This window comes from Cicer arietinum, chromosome 4 (genome assembly GCF_000331145.2).
Source record: "Cicer arietinum cultivar CDC Frontier isolate Library 1 chromosome 4, Cicar.CDCFrontier_v2.0, whole genome shotgun sequence".
Classification (NCBI taxonomy): domain Eukaryota; kingdom Viridiplantae; phylum Streptophyta; class Magnoliopsida; order Fabales; family Fabaceae; genus Cicer; species Cicer arietinum.
The window spans coordinates 17,449,199-17,469,421 of NC_021163.2; the positions used below are offsets into that span (position 1 = coordinate 17,449,199).

Sequence of the window (20,223 nt, forward strand, 5' to 3'; positions counted from 1 at the left end):
TGCTGAACAAACCCTTTGTGGATTTATAATAATAAAAATTAAGGCTTAAGTGGGTGCAGAATGACCTAGGTACCCTTAATGAAAGATAAAAAATAAAAACTTATGTTTTTGGAAAAATCTTAGAGTAAGTCCAATAACGGGTAGGGTAGTGCTGGGATAGCAGGTCACAATGATAGCGGGATTCGCGGTCGACAACGCCACTACCGACGAACGCATTTTCCCGGTCGCTAGCGTCGCGGCCAGCCCCTCCACCGCACCGGGATTGTGCGGGATCGCGCCGGGATTGACAACATCCCTTCTCATTATTATGAAAAGTACCCAGCTTAGAAGTAACGATGATGACACGCTCCAAGTATGATGAAAAGCACCCAGCTTAGAAAGACAAATGAAGCATCGAGGATCTCAATGAAACCATTCATAATTACCTCTCAAGTAACCCCAACAGACTACTTCCTTGCCAATTACTCATACCCTTCCGAAGAAGACTATTCTAAATAGTCAAAATGACATATGAAGTCTGCATTAGACTCATAAAGATGTTATAACAACAAACTAACTTATTCTCACTCAGATTTACAAGTTTGATATTCAATAGCTCTTAGTCTATTTTGTGGTAGTATTAAATTATTAATATCACACAATTTCAAGGAATCTACCTAGCAACTACCACTTTATTTCATCTCCAATTAATCCTTTGTGTACCAATGTTGCTAAAACATATACTTAAGTATGTTTCTGTATAATTAAGCAGAAAATATTTGTAAATCGGAGGTGACAAAATGTGAAGGTTTAAGTGTTTAAATTCTAAATCTTCTTGCACCATCACCTATAGTTTTGTTATCTAATTATCCATATACTTCTATGACGACCTAAACCACTTGTCACTAATGAAATTACTAATTTCTAGACTTATCAGAGTATAAACTAATTAAAGTAGGAGGTACTAATCCTTATAACCCCCTTCCAAAACCAAAATCAACCTTACAAACCATCAAGTACCACTTTACTTACTTCTAATTTTCATGTAATTGATCAATTTTCAAACAAGCATATTATAACAAAACCTCTCATAATCATATTTATGCAGGCATATATAAATTATGCAATATTGTACGACATAACAAATCTTAGTATGCAAAAAGAACAAAATAGTGTGGATAGCAAAATGATGGGGACTAAAGATGACTCACTAGGTCTAAGGATGCTAGAACTAAGTATATCATCGACTAACCTTTCAATCTCATTGTGGACATATGTTAGGCCTGAGATTTGGAATATCCCTTCTTCTTTAAGAACAATTGCATGATCATGTCTTCTAGATGAAGGTAATCCTTGTGGTTTTTGAAAAACTTCAAATTTACTCAGGACAACATCCAACCATGTCGGCCAAGGGGTGTTGGTCTCTAGTCCCCCTTCCAAACTCTGGTATACCAAGGAAATACCCTGGCCTTCATCTCTGTTTGCCTTCATATTGGATTTGAATGAAGCTGCTGCTCGTGCTAATTTTGGTCCTCCCTTCACCACATGATATATTCCTTCAAGTGGAATTTTTATGGTTAATTCTTTGAAATTTGTTCGAATTTCACCAAGACTACACACCCATTCCATCCCCAAACCACATACACACCTGGTCACCCCCTAATTCAAAAATGAAGAAATCTTGTTGTATCTCCATTCCTTGCATGAGTAACTTCAATTGGGGACACATCCCTCACATGGAATTTTTCTACCATCTCCTACTACAACATAGTATTATATTTCTTCTAGTTCCTATCTTCCTTCTTTGACTAACAGAAGAAATAAAATTGTTGGATGCTCCAAATCTATTAAGACTACCACTTGTTTATCACCTAGAGATAGTAGCTAGGTGACACTGTGATGTTCTGGGGACAACACTTTGGCACGGATGATAAAGCTGCACTATGGTATAATTATACCTTGGCATTAGGAAAATCAGTGGAGAAACAAGGCTGGATAGGTGTGTTTATACTGAAATTGCAGCAGGCTGCAATATTGTGAAGATTTCACATGTATGATATGATCATTACAACTTAGTACACACAATGGCTGCATTAGCCCAAATCAACTTGTATAACTGAAAATTTACCTTAGCTTTGAGAGATGACATCAGACAAATATAAGATAGAGGTGCATACTTAACTGAAAATTTTGAGAATTCCTCTCAAATTTAAGATAGAGGTGTATACTTACTACTTTTTACTAATAGTTCATGACAAAATCATCTTGTATTTTATCATTACTGAGTCTTGGATATCTTGACTTCTAAAATAAGATAATAGAGCAATATTTACACACTAAAATTGCAATATATGACCAGAATAAAAAATATAGAATGACTTGATTGCTTGCTTTTACTCCATTCAGAGCTGCACTTGGAGTTATAGCTGATATTAAAATAAAAAAAAATTCACACATTTACTCATGGCCTAAAAAGCGTGCATGGTAAACAAATCAACCTTGATAGTTGTGATTCTTTCAAGAAAAAACCCCAGCACCTGTTACTGTTCCTTAATCTCTATCCCTAGCGTGCTTTGTTGAACAAAGCTCCTCTATATATAAGAATATGCTATTAATTGAAACTAATGCAACCATGTATGAGCTCATAAAACCAACACAAACAATTATACTAAAAAAAAAAAGCTTGAATTGCTGATCACCAGATAATTTTATCTCATCAAGCTGAAGTAAACTACAAGCAACAGATTGCAGATCATATCATTTATTTAATTTATTAGAGAATATTAAGCAAGCCGGTGTATCAATTTGCAGAAAAATCTTTACTAGGGATGGGACTACTTTTATAAAATACAGTTTCGTTAGATTTGAATCTATCCTCGTGTCTACCAAAAATCAAAGGGGACATTGAACTACACTAAAACATACCATATCCAACATATGCAAACAATGCTGTATACACCTCTATCTTAATTAAATTTGAGAGATGGCATAAATCCAAATAATTTTCCACTCCATGGCACTTTTCCCTTCCACTCAACAACAAAAATAGCTCATTTTATGATTCCACTGAGAATATTTAATATTTTTTCCAAATAACAGCCAAGACAATCCAACAATAACAGGTAGGCTAATCCCTCATGTCCAACCTCAATTAGAAAAGCATTACGTAGTGAACACATTTACAAGTAGATACTTACGGTTCAACTCTCATGCTTTAACCAACTAGATACATAACACCAGAAATATAACTCTGTCATAAGTGATAAGAGCTAGCATAAAGACAATCAAAACACAACACTAAGAAAAAGTTGACTGTTATCCCCCAAATGGTGGTCACAGTTCACAATGTATTCATCTGCAAAATCACCTCACATTGCAGTTGCAAAGGGACTAGGGTCGTCAAGACAAAAGACATCAAATTATCCATCCATGCTTTTCATTTTGAATAAAAACATAATAAAATTGTATATAAGGCAGCAACTAGCTTTCATTTTTAAGGCATCATCCATCATATTTCTAGGCCATCAAGACATTCAGATTTCATTTCACTTATCAAATCAAACTTGTATTCCTTACATTATGAATAAGGAGATCATAATGCATTTTCCCTCTAGGGTCATTGAGGCATCCATCACTTACAAAATCTATAGACCAAAGTATATCCACTGCTTTCTGCATTTGGGACATATACAACACTAAGAAAAACACCTCACATTGCAGTTGCAAAGGGACTAGGGTCGTCAAGACAAAAGATATCAAATTATCCACCCATGCTTTACATTTAGAACAAAAACGTAATAAAATTGTATATAAGGCAGCAACTAGCTTTCATTTTTAAGGCATCATCCATCATATTTCTAGGCCATCAAGACATTCAGATTTCATTTCACTTATCAAATCAAACTTGTATTCCTTACATTATGAATAAGGAGATCATAATGCATTTTCCCTATAGGGTCATTGAGGCATCCATCACTTACAAAATCTATAGACCAAAGTATATCCACTGCTTTCTGCATTTGGGACATATACAACACTAAGAAAAACACCTCACATTGCAGTTGCAAAGGGACTAGGGTCGTCAAGACAAAAGATATCAAATTATCCACCCATGCTTTACATTTTGAACAAAAACGTAATAAAATTGTATATAAGGCAGCAACTAGCTTTCATTTTTAAGGCATCATCCATCATATTTCTAGGCCATCAAGACATTCAGATTTCATTTCACTTATCAAATCAAACTTGTATTCCTTACATTATGAATAAGGAGATCATAATGCATTTTGCCTCTAGGGTCGTTGAGGCATCCATCACTTACAAAATCTATAGACCAAAGTATATCCACTGCTTTCTGCATTTGGGACATATACAACACTAAGAAAAACACCTCACATTGCAGTTGCAAAGGGACTAGGGTCGTCAAGACAAAAGATATCAAATTATCCACCCATGCTTTACATTTAGAACAAAAACGTAATAAAATTGTATATAAGGCAGCAACTAGCTTTCATTTTTAAGGCATCATCCATCATATTTCTAGGCCATCAAGACATTCAGATTTCATTTCACTTATCAAATCAAACTTGTATTCCTTACATTATGAATAAGGAGATCATAATGCATTTTCCCTCTAGGGTCGTTGAGGCATCCATCACTTACAAAATCTATAGACCAAAGTATATCCACTGCTTTCTGCATTTGGGACATATACAACACTAAGAAAAACACCTCACATTGCAGTTGCAAAGGGACTAGGGTCGTCACGACAAAAGATATCAAATTATCCACCCATGCTTTACATTTTGAACAAAAACGTAATAAAATTGTATATAAGGCAGCAACTAGCTTTTATTTTTAAGGCATCATCCATCATATTTCTAGGCCATCAAGACATTCAGATTTCATTTCACTTATCAAATCAAACTTGTATTTCTTACATTATGAAGGAGATCATAATGCATTTTCCCTCTAGGGTCGTTGAGGCATCCATCACTTACAAAATCTATAGACCAAAGTATATCCACTGCTTTCTGCATTTGGGACATATACAACACTAAGAAAAACACCTCACATTGCAGTTGCAAAGGGACTAGGGTCGTCAAGACAAAAGATATCAAATTATCCACCCATGCTTTACATTTAGAACAAAAACGTAATAAAATTGTATATAAGGCAGCAACTAGCTTTCATTTTGAAGGCATCATCCATCATATTTCTAAGCCATCAAGACATTCAGATTTCATTTCACTTATCAAATCAAACTTGTATTCCTTACATTATGAATAAGGAGATCATAATGCATTTTCCCTCTAGGGTCGTTGAGGCATCCATCACTTACAAAATCTATAGACCAAAGTATATCCACTGCTTTCTGCATTTGGGACATATACAACACTAAGAAAAACACCTCACATTGCAGTTGCAAAGGGACTAGGGTCGTCAAGACAAAAGATATCAAATTATCCACCCATGCTTTACATTTTGAACAAAAACGTAATAAAATTGTATATAAGGCAGCAACTAGCTTTCATTTTTAAGGCATCATCCATCATATTTCTAGGCCATCAAGACATTCAGATTTCATTTCACTTATCAAATCAAACTTGTATTCCTTACATTATGAATAAGGAGATCATAATGCATTTTCCCTCTAGGGTCGTTGAGGCATCCATCACTTACAAAATCTATAGACCAAAGTATATCCACTGCTTTCTGCATTTGGGACATATACAACACTAAGAAAAACACCTCACATTGCAGTTGCAAAGGGACTAGGGTCGTCAAGACAAAAGATATCAAATTATCCACCCATGCTTTACATTTTGAACAAAAACGTAATAAAATTGTATATAAGGCAGCAACTAGCTTTCATTTTTAAGGCATCATCCATCATATTTCTAGGCCATCAAGACATTCAGATTTCATTTCACTTATCAAATCAAACTTGTATTCCTTACATTATGAATAAGGAGATCATAATGCATTTTCCCTCTAGGGTCGTTGAGGCATCCATCACTTACAAAATCTATAGACCAAAGTATATCCACTGCTTTCTGCATTTGGGACATATACAACACTAAGAAAAACACCTCACATTGCAGTTGCAAAGGGACTAGGGTCGTCAAGACAAAAGATATCAAATTATCCACCCATGCTTTACATTTTGAACAAAAACGTAATAAAATTGTATATAAGGCAGCAACTAGCTTTCATTTTTAAGGCATCATCCATCATATTTCTAGGCCATCAAGACATTCAGATTTCATTTCACTTATCAAATCAAACTTGTATTCCTTACATTATGAATAAGGAGATCATAATGCATTTTCCCTCTAGGGTCGTTGAGGCATCCATCACTTACAAAATCTATAGACCAAAGTATATCCACTGCTTTCTGCATTTGGGACATATACAACACTAAGAAAAACACCTCACATTGCAGTTGCAAAGGGACTAGGGTCGTCAAGACAAAAGATATCAAATTATCCACCCATGCTTTACATTTTGAACAAAAACGTAATAAAATTGTATATAAGGCAGCAACTAGCTTTCATTTTTAAGGCATCATCCATCATATTTCTAGGCCATCAAGACATTCAGATTTCATTTCACTTATCAAATCAAACTTGTATTCCTTACATTATGAATAAGGAGATCATAATGCATTTTCCCTCTAGGGTCGTTGAGGCATCCATCACTTACAAAATCTATAGACCAAAGTATATCCACTGCTTTCTGCATTTGGGACATATACAACACTAAGAAAAACACCTCACATTGCAGTTGCAAAGGGACTAGGGTCGTCAAGACAAAAGATATCAAATTATCCACCCATGCTTTACATTTTGAACAAAAACGTAATAAAATTGTATATAAGGCAGCAACTAGCTTTCATTTTTAAGGCATCATCCATCATATTTCTAGGCCATCAAGACATTCAGATTTCATTTCACTTATCAAATCAAACTTGTATTCCTTACATTATGAATAAGGAGATCATAATGCATTTTGCCTCTAGGGTCGTTGAGGCATCCATCACTTACAAAATCTATAGACCAAAGTATATCCATCCACTGCTTTCTGCATTTGGGACATATACAACACTAAGAAAAACACATCACATTGCAGTTGCAAAGGGACTAGGGTCGTCAAGACAAAACATATCAAATTATCCACCCATGCTTTACATTTTGAACAAAAACGTAATAAAATTGTATATAAGGCAGCAACTAGCTTTCATTTTTAAGGCATCATCCATCATATTTTTGGGCCATCAAGACATTCAGATTTCATTTCACTTATCAAATCAAACTTGTATTCCTTACATTATGAATAAGGAGATCATAATGCATTTTCCCTCTAGGGTCATTGAGGCATCCATCACTTACAAAATCTATAGACCAAAGTATATCCACTGCTTTCTGCATTTGGGACATATACAACACTAAGAAAAACACCTCACATTGCAGTTGCAAAGGGACTAGGGTCGTCCAGACAAAAGATCTCAAATTATCCATCCATGCTTTACACTTTGACTAAAAACATAATAAAATTGTATATAGGCAGCAACTAGCTTTTATTTTTAAGGCATCATCCATCATATTTTTGGGCCATCAAGACATTCAGATTTCATTTCACTTATCAAATCAAACTTGTATTTCTTACATTATGAAGGAGATCATAATGCATTTTCCCTATAGGGTCATTGAGGCATCCATCACTTACAAAATCTATACACCAAAGTTTATCCACTGCTTTCTGCATGTGGGATATATACCCCTTTTTATGAAAACAGATTTCATATTGCAATGATTCAGTCTTTCAGGTTTTGTATAACCTGTTAAATTTTGATTTACAAAATGGAAGGTTTTCTGGTTTTTTAAGCAGAAGATTGAAGGTCTTGAATATATCAAGAACCATAAAGTGAGTAGCCCAATATCGTTCCTAATAGGTATCAAAAAAACCAGACATACAAAGTTGTTTGAAAATTCTAAAATGGTGCAAAACTCAATTTAAAAATCATTTTGAAATATTTGGGCCAAAGAGTGTCTTGGGACAGAACACATTTGCTCAGTTAAGGTTCTTTATTTTTTCATGCAGAAGATTGAATGTTCTTCGACGAACAAAAATGAGAAAAATAGTTTTCCAATAGGCATCGATGCAAATATGATGGAACAAAAATTCCAATTTTACAGTAGCAACATTCATGCAGGTTAGAGCTACGGACCATGAATTTCACCGCTTTTATGGAAAAAAATCCCACCTTTCAGTGATTCACGGTCTTTAAGGGTTTGTATACCCTAATAAATTTTGATTAAAAAATGAAAGGGTCTTTTTTTTTCTCAAGCAAAAGATTGAATATTCTTGAATAATCAAGAACGGGAATGAATATTCCAAAATCATGTATAACTCCTTGATGGTAAAAAAAAAAATTCTTTCAAAATCTTGGTACCAAATTGGATTTTGGGACATAACATGTTTCCTCAATTAAGGTTATTTTTGCAGAAGATTGAATGTTTTGATACAAAAAATGTTTCCTCGATCAAGGTTCTTTTCTCAGTTCTTGACTAATGAAGAACGAGAAAAAGACCCTAGCAAGCAGAAGATTGAATGTTTTGGGATAAAAAATGTTTCCTCAATCAAGGTTCTTTTCTCAGTTCTTGACTAATGAAGAACGAGAAAAAGAACCTAGCAAGCAGAAGATTGAATGTTTTGGGACAAAAAATGTTTCCTCAATCAAGGTTCTTTTCTCAGTTCTTGACTAATGAAGAACGAGAAAAAGAACCTAGCAAGCAGAAGATTGAATGTTTTGAGACAAAAAATGTTTCCTCAATCAAGGTTCTTTTCTCAGTTCTTGACTAATGAAGAACGAGAAAAAGAACCTAGCAAGCAGAAGATTGAATGTTTTGAGACAAAAAATGTTTCCTCAATCAAGGTTCTTTTCTCAGTTCTTGACTAATGAAGAACGAGAAAAAGAACCTAGCAAGCAGAAGATTGAATGTTTTGAGACAAAAATTGTTTCCTCAATCAAGGTTCTTTTTCTCAGTTCTTGACTAATGAAGAACGAGAAAAAGAACCTACCAAGCAGAAGATTGAATGTTTTGAGACAAAAAATGTTTCCTCAATCAAGGTTCTTTTCTCAGTTCTTGACTAATGAAGAACGAGAAAAAGAACCTAGCAAGCAGAAGATTGAATGTTTTGAGACAAAAAATGTTTCCTCAATCAAGGTTCTTTTCTCAGTTCTTGACTAATGAAGAACGAGAAAAAGAACCTAGCAAGCAGAAGATTGAATGTTTTGAGACAAAAAATGTTTCCTCAATCAAGGTTCTTTTCTCAGTTCTTGACTAATGAAGAACGAGAAAAAGAACCTAGCAAGCAGAAGATTGAATGTTTTGAGACAAAAAATGTTTCCTCAATCAAGGTTCTTTTCTCAGTTCTTGACTAATGAAGAACGAGAAAAAGAACCTAGCAAGCAGAAGATTGAATGTTTTGAGACAAAAAATGTTTCCTCAATCAAGGTTCTTTTCTCAGTTCTTGACTAATGAAGAACGAGAAAAAGAACCTAGCAAGCAGAAGATTGAATGTTTTGAGACAAAAAATGTTTCCTCAATCAAGGTTCTTTTCTCAGTTCTTGACTAATGAAGAACGAGAAAAAGAACCTAGCAAGCAGAAGATTGAATGTTTTGAGACAAAAAATGTTTCCTCAATCAAGGTTCTTTTCTCAGTTCTTGACTAATGAAGAACGAGAAAAAGAACCTAGCAAGCAGAAGATTGAATGTTTTGAGACAAAAAATGTTTCCTCAATCAAGGTTCTTTTCTCAGTTCTTGACTAATGAAGAACGAGAAAAAGAACCTAGCAAGCAGAAGATTGAATGTTTTGAGACAAAAAATGTTTCCTCAATCAAGGTTCTTTTCTCAGTTCTTGACTAATGAAGAACGAGAAAAAGAACCTACCAAGCAGAAGATTGAATTTTTTGAGACAGAACACTCCTCAATTAAGGTTATTTTCGCAGAAGATTGAATGTTTTGGGACAAAAAATGTTTCCTCAATCAAGGTTCTTTTCTCAAGCAGAAGATCGAATGATCGAATGTTCTTAGACTAATGAAGAACGAGAAGAATAACGAGAAAAAGAACCTACCAAGCAGAAGATTGAATGTTTTGGGACGGAACACGTTATAAGCAGAAGATTGAATTTACTTGAATAATCAAGAAGGAGAAAAGAAACACGACAACGAAACCAAACGAAGTGGCAACATAGCATTCTGAGCTAGAAGTGTAATGTATGCGCTGTTTATAAACCATGTCGTAATGGGCTTTTGTTTTAGTGACTCGGCCCACTACCGAGTTATTATAAACTTATAGTTCTTGACCCCTTTTTAACAAATGGCTATTTCTTGAATGGAAACAGTTGATGGTTATATTTATATTAACAAAAAAAATTGCTTTTATAAAAAAATGCCCTTAAATAAATTAAAATGTTTTCTTTTCTTATAGTTGTTCTTAAGTTGAAATTTTTTAAATAGACCATGGAATTAAAAAAGCTTGTGGAACGGATCATTTCATTTAAAACATTTATAATATATTTAAATAAAGTATTACTTTATTCAATTTCACTCTCTCATCTCACTTCCTTTACTCTTTTCCTCTCTCGACTACAACTTTTCCACCCTCACTTCCATTTTCATTTTTCTATAGGAAGAATATATATTCTCTAAGCAAGTTTTCTCAATTTTCGCAAGTTATTTGATATATTTTTTGAGTTAGGGTTTGTTATCTAATTAAAGAGAAATGTACCCTTTATTTAAAAGTTGTTTATTGAGCTTCTTTGAGATAATACACAACTCTAATATTAAAAATGAATCTCTAAAAAAATATAATTTTGTTTAAAAATCTTATTTTAGTGCTTAGAGTAGACTTAAAAGATTTTTATAGTTTTTAGAGTTAGCTAAACTTTAGAATAATTTTTCTAAAGTTTTGAGAATATTTTTACTCAGATTTGTTAGTGGAAGTCTTGTCTGCTAGTCTATGAGTTGTTGGAAAACAAATTTAGTCGATTATCCATAGTTGTGAGTATACGACGATCATTGACATATATTTTTATTATATTATAATTATTATTTTACTCGTTTTATATGTTAAGTATTTATTTATAAATTGGGGAACACCACCTTAAAAATTTTCTCAATTTCATCCTTTTATTTATTTTTATGGTCTTTATTATATAATATGTTTATAGTTTGATTTATTTATGAGTTATAAATTATTTAAAAATTAAATTGATATACAGTTGAATATATTTTTCGTGAGTTATGATAAAATGAGAAATGATTTTTAAACGTGTTTTGAAAAATCGTTGTTATAATCACGACATCGTTAACGACGTTAGGTGCAGCTAGTTACATCGTTTTTTATTGGGGATAGTTAACGATTAGATGGAGTCGTACATATGATAGATATCATACTTATGAAGAAAGGTATATCAATGAGATGTAAGCTCCTTAATTGATACCTTATGATGCGTTGCGGAAATTGAGATGATAGGGTTATTCGTTAGCCACCCTTAACAAAAATGTCACCATTAAGAGGAGGTGACTATCAACGAAATGAAGTCGCCTCTTAATTTCCAAAAAAATATGTTTTTACTTGTTTGATATTCTATTATATTTTTAAGATTGTTCATTTTTATTTTATTTCCGTATGAATTGGATTTTAAACATTTCTATTTTAACGGCTAGATTATAAGTCTAATAATTTCGCCATGTGTATACTTTACTTGAGAATTGGCTATATTTCAAGCAATATTGTGTAGTATAATTGTCACAAGATTGTAAAACAATTACGCGTGCTTTTTGTGTGTTTTCCTTCTAGTTGGTGGTAATTGTTGTCTTTTCACTAAGTCTTTGTAACTTACCTCTTCATGTTGTTCATCTTTTTCAGATTAACAAAGCTGATGAGTAGCAAACTGTTAGTAGATTCAAGTCACAATCATTTTTGGTAGGCCTATTTGACCGATGACCTTTTTGTAAATTTTGTTGAGTCGTTATGTATTTTGTAACTATTTTGAATTTATAAAGTCTTTTGGGAAATGTATTAAATATTTAGATTGTGTTATTTGAAATATGATTAAGTTAAAGGTTTGAAACATGATTTTAAAATTTGGAAACGTTGAGGTTACGAAGGATACTCTGTCGAAATCTCGATAAATATTATATATTTTTTGAAATAATTATTTAGAACTATAGAAATCGTTTAATTGTTAAGTTAGTTGATATACTTGTCACACTAGTAGTATAACTTGTATACCGGTTACAATGTTCAGTTTTCAAGTCACGACAACTTGTAATAAGGGTGATGGACGAAAAACTATTCCATCGAGTTTCTAAAATTTTAAGTAATTTGTTGTTAAATTTCTAAAATATTTTGTATTTAAGTATAAATTAATAGATTCAATTACAAAGTTATTTAAAAATTTAAGGATTTGATTAAAGATAGTTTGTTAAAGCTTATGATAAACCTGATTATAAGTTATTTATAAATTCATAGCTTTAATTTTATAATTTTTTTCATTTCAATGACATAATTACAGATTATCAATAAGTTTAAAGACACAATTAAAAGTTTTTTAATTAAAAAACAATATAAAATTGACTTGGTTGGTAGACCGAATAAGTTAATGAGTGGAGTGATAAAAATAAATTGATAAAATATTTTATTCAATTCATAAATGTCATCGATGAGTGTTAAATCATAAAAAATAGCGAAGACAAAAAATATCTTAATAGAGATCAAAAAACCAATTTAAAAAATGAGAGGACTAAAAATTCGTTTTGAACAAAATTAAAGAACTAAAAATATATTTAAACCAAAAAGATAATAAATATCAAAAACAAAAAATAGTATATTTATAAGCACTTGAAAAAAAAAATCAAAAAGAATAAACGTGTTATATTTTTCAAAATAAAAAATATAAAAAAAAGATCACATGTTACTTAATTTTAGGTATAATTGCTCTATGCGACCATTTAACTTAATTTCAAATAACATTTCAGTCATTTATTTTAATTTTTATTTATTTAGTCTTTTATTTAATTTTAAATAACAATATGATCTTTTATGTTTTAAAATATTATAATTTTTTTTTATAAAAATTCAAGAAATTCATCAAAATTTTCAAACAAAACTCATAAAGTTAATTATCATCTTCAATATAATGTAAATTTCATCAAATTCATAACTCAAATATTCAAATAAACTCATATTTTTATTATTTATTGGATGAATTTGATGTTGTTGGAGATGAAAATATGAGTTTGTTTTAATATTTAAGTTATGTATTTGATGAATATATGATTTTTTTTGAAATTGGTATTAACTTTTGTGAGTTATGTTTGAAGATTTTGATAAACTTTATAAATTTTTGTAAATAAATGATAATATTGTTGAAATTTTAAAATATAAAATATCAAATTACTACTTAAAATTTAATTATAAACTAATTTCAAAAAAATATAAAAAATTAAAGTATTACCTAAAATAAAATTAAGGAACCGCAACAATTATACCATAATTTTATACCAACACAATCACCCTTGTTCCCCCAATTAACTATTAACTATTAACTATTGTGACAAAGCTTTCCTATTAATTTACGTGAACGAAAATTAGAAGGAAGCCGGAGAAATCAAATATTAAACATTAGGGATAATAATTAGATTTAGATCCAACGGATACCCGCAAAAAAACACACAATGAATAGGGTAAAAATCTGCAAAATGGGGATAGACACGGAGACGAGTAATTATCCGCAAAATTAAGCAGGTATAGGTGCGGATACAGGGTACCATAGTATCCACCCCACCCCGCACCCGCACTTATATAAATATTTTATTTATTATATTAGTGTTTAGATTAATTAATTGTTTTCTTTTATGTTTTAACATCTATTAATATCATTAGATCATTACAATATTTATAATTGAAAGATAAACATTTACAAATTTTTTAAGAAATCGATTATGATGAATAGGTAAATAATTGTGACGTTATAACTAAGAGTTATGTCTTATTGATTGTGACTTTATAATTATAGTTGCAACTTCATATCAATTGTTTTTATATATCTCAAATAATATTACCATATGACTTACAACTTCATAAAGTATTATTATAGATATTTGAATGTGTATTGTAGCAAACGTTCATTTGAAATATTTTGAGTTAGAAAATACTTTGTTTTATAATACTTTATGATTGAATTTAAGATATTTAGATAATTTTTAAATTTAATCACAACAATATCATTTATTTATCGTTTTATTTCAGTTAAAACGTAAACAATAGGTATATGTACGGACAGTTAAATACTCATATTAAAATTTATATTCAATGAGTATTTTTTTAAATTGTCCCTATTAAACATTTTATTTAATTTGTGTTGGTAAATTCGGGAAACTTTTGTTTGTCATATATTGGACTCGGTTGCTCTCGAGAATAGGCCCATTAATACTGCAGCCTGTACCGTTGTGAGCTTCAAATGTTCCGTACATTACCGACTAAAAAAATCCACTACTTTCTAGTTTCAAAATTCGTTTCTCTATCTAGAGTTTAGAGAGAGAAAGTTTGCTAGAGACATACAGATATGGAACAAGGAGATGCCAAATCACCCTCCAATTCACAACAAACCGGTAAGTAACCAACTTCATTTTCATACTTCACCTATTGGCCTCTCAAGAATTTCAATTTTCTTGTTTTTGTTTATAAGAGAAGAAAAATAGGAAAACAGTTATGATGCTTCTCATAATTTGAAATTACCTGCCAATAAAATGTTAATGTTGGAATTTATAATTGAGTTTTTCTTATTTAATTAATAAATGTGTTTGTTTAGTTTATCTTAATTGATTTGGTTTAGAAGTTAAATTAATGTCAAATAAACAGTTTATGTGGGAAGAAATTGTTAAATGTCAGATAATTGGAAACCTATACCTGCAATGCAATGAATTATCAAACTTGGCACGACCCTGTCAATATTTGCCTTGTAGTTTAGCTAGATGCTCTACTGGTTTAGTGGCAAACCTTTGGATATGGATTCCATACAGTCCGGAGACTATATTCACTCGGTTAGCACATCAGTGACTATTGGATCAAGATTGAATGGTCTAGATTTTAAGTTCGGTATTTTGGAAAAAAAGTAAAAATTGGTAGTGAACTGCCTGATTTTAATCGAATCGTCACTGATGTACTTACTCTGTGAATGCATAGCATCCCAACTACATGGAATCCATTTCTTAAGCCCTCACTTCCAAATAAAGGTTATATTCACATATTTTCAATGCAGCATCTATGAACTCCATATACATATTTTTACAAATTGATACACAGATATTAGTAAATTCTGCTGTCCTCTTCAAATTGCTTGGGTTTTGTAGATGTTGCGTCTGCATGTGTAGTTTATCCCTTCATTTAAAACTATGTTCTATAAGCTACAAAGATTTGGCAGTACTACAGGATTTAGGGAGTTTGCTTGACACAATAGGTTCCCACCTACATGCTCCCAATGTACCCAAAAAAAGTTATACATAACCATTTAACTTGTAGATTGCTACCCTTTGTTTATTGCCTGTTAGTTTCCAGCTGCATATGCAATGTTTGACCTTGTATTGCACCAAGCATCTCATTTTTGTTTATTTGATATAAATATCAGTTTCTGATGACGATGAGATTGACTACTCGACTAAACCTGAGTTTTATGATCCTGAACTTGATGATAAGGATGAAAAATGGATTCATAAAAAAAAACATGGATGTGACTCTGATGCCGTGCTTTGCTGCCCTGCTTGCTTCACCACCCTCTGCCTAGAATGCCAAAGGTATACTATATATGCAAACTTCTGTATTTTGTGCCTTTTCGCATGTGTTCATACACAGTTACACACTATATTATTGGGTAGCTTGGCCACTGCGTCTTTAAGGAGGGAGCATATATTAAGTGGAAACATGAAAAGCAAGGACAATTAATCTTGGCTATCCATATCCATAAGTGGGTAGTCAATATTAATTATCCTCGTGAGTCATGAAAACTATTCTCGCTAAGATATGTTTATGTCTATTACACACACTTTAAATTAACATTTTTGTGTGTAGGAGTTCTAAACTGGTAGATTGCATAATTCAATTATTTTATTTCTGGTCAGAACAGTACTAGGTTGCTTGTGCATGTTATTAGATTATACAAACATAACTTACAATATCCTTTATATATTACCTCGCATGTCTCTTAAGAACCAAAGGTGACACAAAATAGAACAAAACAAAACAGATTGTTCATTTTAATATTTTGTGTCTAATGAACAAAAACATGTTCAGTTCCATTCTATTTGCATACCAAATGCTACCTCACTAATTAACTGCTTGTTCAAGTTTTCTGATTCCATATATCCATCTGTTTTGTCCAAGTACTGTTAAAGTAAATATTTTCATCTTTAAAACAATGAAAGTTCCTCCTGAAAAAATTAAAGTGCATTCTCAGGTTTGCTTTATGTTTTAGCCTTTGATTACATAAAGATTTGTGAGGCAGGGCTGGCCCAAGGCCAAAGTTAGTAAAGCTAGGGCTTTAGGCCTCCAAAAAATAATTAGTTTTTCATGTATATTTAGGCCTCCAAAAAATAAAAATATTTAAATAGTACAGGTAAAAGGCCTCACAATTATTAAAAGATATAACCATTGACATATTTAAATAAAATATTTTACATCTCATAAAACAAGAAATGTAGAATTTAAATAAAATTATAGTAAATATTGTTGTTAACATTAAAAATACCTCTATTTTTTTTATCAAAACCTTGCTTTAAAGTTTGCTTTAAATTTCGCTTTAAAAATTTCAATAAGTGTTGGGTCGGTCCTGCTGTGAGGTGTGAACATTAATTAGGGATCAAGCCTATGATCAAAGATTCATTTCCAGCATTATGCAACAAATGTTTATAGTTGGTTTTTAAAATATATATATATATATATATATATATATATATATATATATATATATAAATATATATATATACTTTTCTTAACCAAAGTATAGATCCAAGGCTTGGAGTTGAAACCTCATAACAAATTCAGTTGGTTTTTAAAATTGCACAAGGACTTCAGAAGTCTATGATAGGACCTTATTTAATGCATTATTTGTTCTTATCCCCCCTCAGAAAACAAATATTCAAACAAAATACATCAATGTTGATTTTCTTAATGGGAATTTGTACTAGTATAACTGTGTTGTGGGTTGTGATTTCATTAGTGTCTTGCAGGCATGAGAAATATTTGACCCAGTATAGAGCAATATTTGTTGTAAACTGCAAGATTGAGAATAAACAAGTTCCGAGGCAAAGTAGCTCAAGTTCAAGATCAAGAAAAAGAAATAGAAGCAACGAAGCATTTGATGGGAGCGATGCGGTTTCAACTAGTAATGAAACATTAAAGCAAGTCTGCTGCTCGATTTGCTCGACAGAGGTAGGTGTCATTGATGAAGATGAGGTTTATCATTTCTTCAATGTTCTCCCTAGTGAATCCTAACTTATTCAAATGTATCCTGCCAAGCAGTGGTTAAATTTTGTTGCTCAATCATTCTGCTGGAATGTGAGTTTCACTACCTTGTAAAATTTAAATTCAGAAATAGTTGCTGTCAGTATCTCTTTGTTTAGATCCAAGAGAACACAATTCTCCCACATTGAAAATATATTTTCTCTCTTAAAATCCAATGCAAACATAGTACTAGTTTGTCATGTAATCTTCAATCTCTCTCCCGCCAATTTTGAAAGAGGTTTACTGCACTCAATGTGGTGCTAGTGGTACTATCTGTATCTTGTGCAGCACTGTAGCAAATCCAGGTCCTCCGTCCTCGCTAATCTCGTATGTTAAAACTGCTATATTTTTTGAAAAACAACTTACTACCTTTCCGTGAAAAGAAGGGTCTTTGTCCATTAATCAACCACGCCTATAACTCCACACTACTGCTAAACTCCTAAAGAAGAAAAAGAAAATTTTTGTATATGAAATTGAATAAACTTGTTTTGACTCACGTTCTAACAACGCTTTATTATCTCATTGAATCATTAAGTTTTGTTTTTATATAATTATCATCAAAAATTTACAGCAACTACGAAGTCTCAGATTCGAATGTAATATATGATGTTCAATCTAACAACATAAATAGTTGTATACTATACTTATAATATGGTCATAGTTGTAGCATTGTGAACAAATTATCGTAGCAAAATAATTTAAAATTCACTTTAAAGATTTCTCCATTTACATATACTTTGTGACATATTAACAATTGTACAATTGTTATTAAAGTCTAAGCTCTTTTTCTACCTTGCATTAAGTTATCATTCCTTCCCCTAATTTTTTTATAAAAAAAAAAACAATAAAATCACGGACTATAATAATTAGTGTTTTAATAATTTGTTTTTGAAAGGTATTAATAAGAAAATGAAAAAGTTTATGTGGATTTTTTTTACAAAATCTTAAGTGCATTTCTTGTGTATTTTTGTTTACTCATATTTGTTATAATTTATAGTAAGAAAAAAATATTTTTTTTTTGGTGAATAAAAAATATATTTTAATTTAAAAACAATTCGAAAACACATAAACAAATGTACACAATTTTTAATGAAAAGTTTTGTCCTAAAAAACCAATAAAATGAACAGAAAAAAAAAAAAAAAAAGAAAGAAAAAAAGTTTATTTGGGTGAGGTTGGTTGGCAAGCGAATCGAATCGAATCGAATCGAATCAGAGTTGAAGGGTTTAGTGAGTGAGAAGTAGCGAGAAACGAGAAAGAAGAAAGCAAAGATGGCTTCGTCGAAGAGCGGAAGCGGAGCAATGACTCTAGAAAGAATGAGCGTTGAACAGTTGAAAGCAGTTAAGGAACAAGCCGATCTAGAAGTTAACCTTCTTCAAGACAGCCTCACCAATATCGGCACCGCCACCACTCGTCTTGAGATCGCTACTTCCGCTCTTAACGATCTCTCTCTCCGTTCTCTCGGTAGTAAAATCCTCGTTCCTCTTACCGCTTCTCTCTACGTTCCCGCTACTCTCCATGATACTCAACACGTTCTCGTCGATGTCGGAACCGGTTATTTCATCGAGGTAACTCCTCACTCACTCTTTCTTTCCCCTTTCAATTCACTTATGCTTGTTAATTCTATAATCTGTTGATAAATATATAGATCTGTATCATTTTCGTACCTTATTCATTCACCTGTTTATGATTTATTGAATTATTAGGGCTAAGAAATGTTCTCGTTTTTTAATTTGATTTGAATGTTGTGTTGATGCTAAAAACAGAAAACGATGCCGGAAGGAAAAGATTATTGCGAGCGCAAAATCAATTTACTCAAATCTAACTTCGATCAACTTGTTGAGGTAATTTTCCATGCACTGGTTGTTTTCCTATGATATTTCAAATTGACGTTTTCTTTGTTAAAACTATCTTTAAATTTTTATTTATTCACAATATAGAATAACTGTTATTTGTATTCAATCAGTGCCATAGTTTTATATTTTTATAGTTATACCAAATTCTGTTGTGAAAAGTGATTATTCAAATTAAACTTTGATATTCTGTCTAGAAAATAAGCTTAGCAAGCAGTTCTCGTCCCTTCTATTTTTGACTAAACTGTCTTTGTAATGATGTTGTATTTAACAAGAAGTCAGTTATTGTGTTTGACCTTACCCAACAGAAAAATGAATGCGTGTAATTACAAATGCAGGTGGCATCCCAAAAGAAAAATGTGGCAGATGAAGCTGGGGTTATTTTACAGGCCAAATTGAAGCAATTAGCATCTTCATCGTAAAATTAGCTGGTATAGAATTCAATTTCTTTCTTCCAATGCATTGTACCATAGAAAATCATAACAGTGGTGTTAGAGTTGGTGATGTTATATGTTGTTTAAACCTTTTATCGGAAGAATTCCCCTTTTGTTGTGACGCTTCAAAGATCAGTTTGGAAATATTGGAACTGTATTTATAAAATGTAGTCAACCAATGACGATTGAAATTTAAAGGTTACTGAGGAATTAACAGCGGTCTTTTAATTACACAAGTCTTTAATCGCAGTGCACTGTTCAGCATTCCATGCTCTTTATTAGGAGGGATCCTCTGACAGTTGAGCACTCCCAATTTTACTTACTATTGTCTCTCCTCTACACATTCAAAGTAACCCTACTCTGTCTTTTCCCGAATCAATTTCT

The 20,223-nt window shown here is 31.8% G+C and overlaps 2 protein-coding genes and 1 long non-coding RNA gene across 6 annotated transcripts in view; 2 read left to right on the plus strand and 1 right to left on the minus strand.

Moving 5' to 3' along the window:
* Positions 1 to 1,052: 1,052 nt before the first annotated feature.
* Positions 1,053 to 10,354, minus strand: LOC113786320 (uncharacterized). Its single transcript, XR_012162819.1, has 2 exons — positions 9,060 to 10,354; positions 1,053 to 8,961 (listed from the first exon to the last, which is right to left on the minus strand). It is a non-coding gene; the product is annotated as an uncharacterized lncRNA (long non-coding RNA).
* Positions 10,355 to 14,510: 4,156 nt separating this feature from the next.
* LOC101488304 (uncharacterized) lies at positions 14,511 to 17,672 on the plus strand. The gene is made up of 3 exons (XM_004497177.4): positions 14,511 to 14,667; positions 15,684 to 15,849; positions 17,281 to 17,672. The coding sequence occupies exons 1-3, from the start codon at positions 14,622 to 14,624 to the stop codon at positions 17,543 to 17,545; spliced, it is 477 nt and encodes a 158-aa protein (XP_004497234.1). The 5' UTR covers positions 14,511 to 14,621; the 3' UTR covers positions 17,546 to 17,672.
* A 1,052-nt stretch (positions 17,673 to 18,724) lies between these two features.
* Positions 18,725 to 20,223, plus strand: part of LOC101488628 (prefoldin subunit 5) — a 2,731-nt gene continuing 1,232 nt past the window's right edge. For 2 of the 4 annotated variants that reach the window (XM_004497180.4, XM_004497179.4), the window contains exons 1-3: positions 18,725 to 19,120; positions 19,319 to 19,396; positions 19,744 to 19,836. In XM_004497180.4, coding sequence (XP_004497237.1) covers positions 18,824 to 19,120; positions 19,319 to 19,396; positions 19,744 to 19,827 — 459 coding nt within the window. In that variant the 5' untranslated portion in view covers positions 18,725 to 18,823 and the 3' untranslated portion in view covers positions 19,828 to 19,836. The other 2 variants (XR_003472553.2, XM_073366841.1) reach the window with 2 other exon arrangements.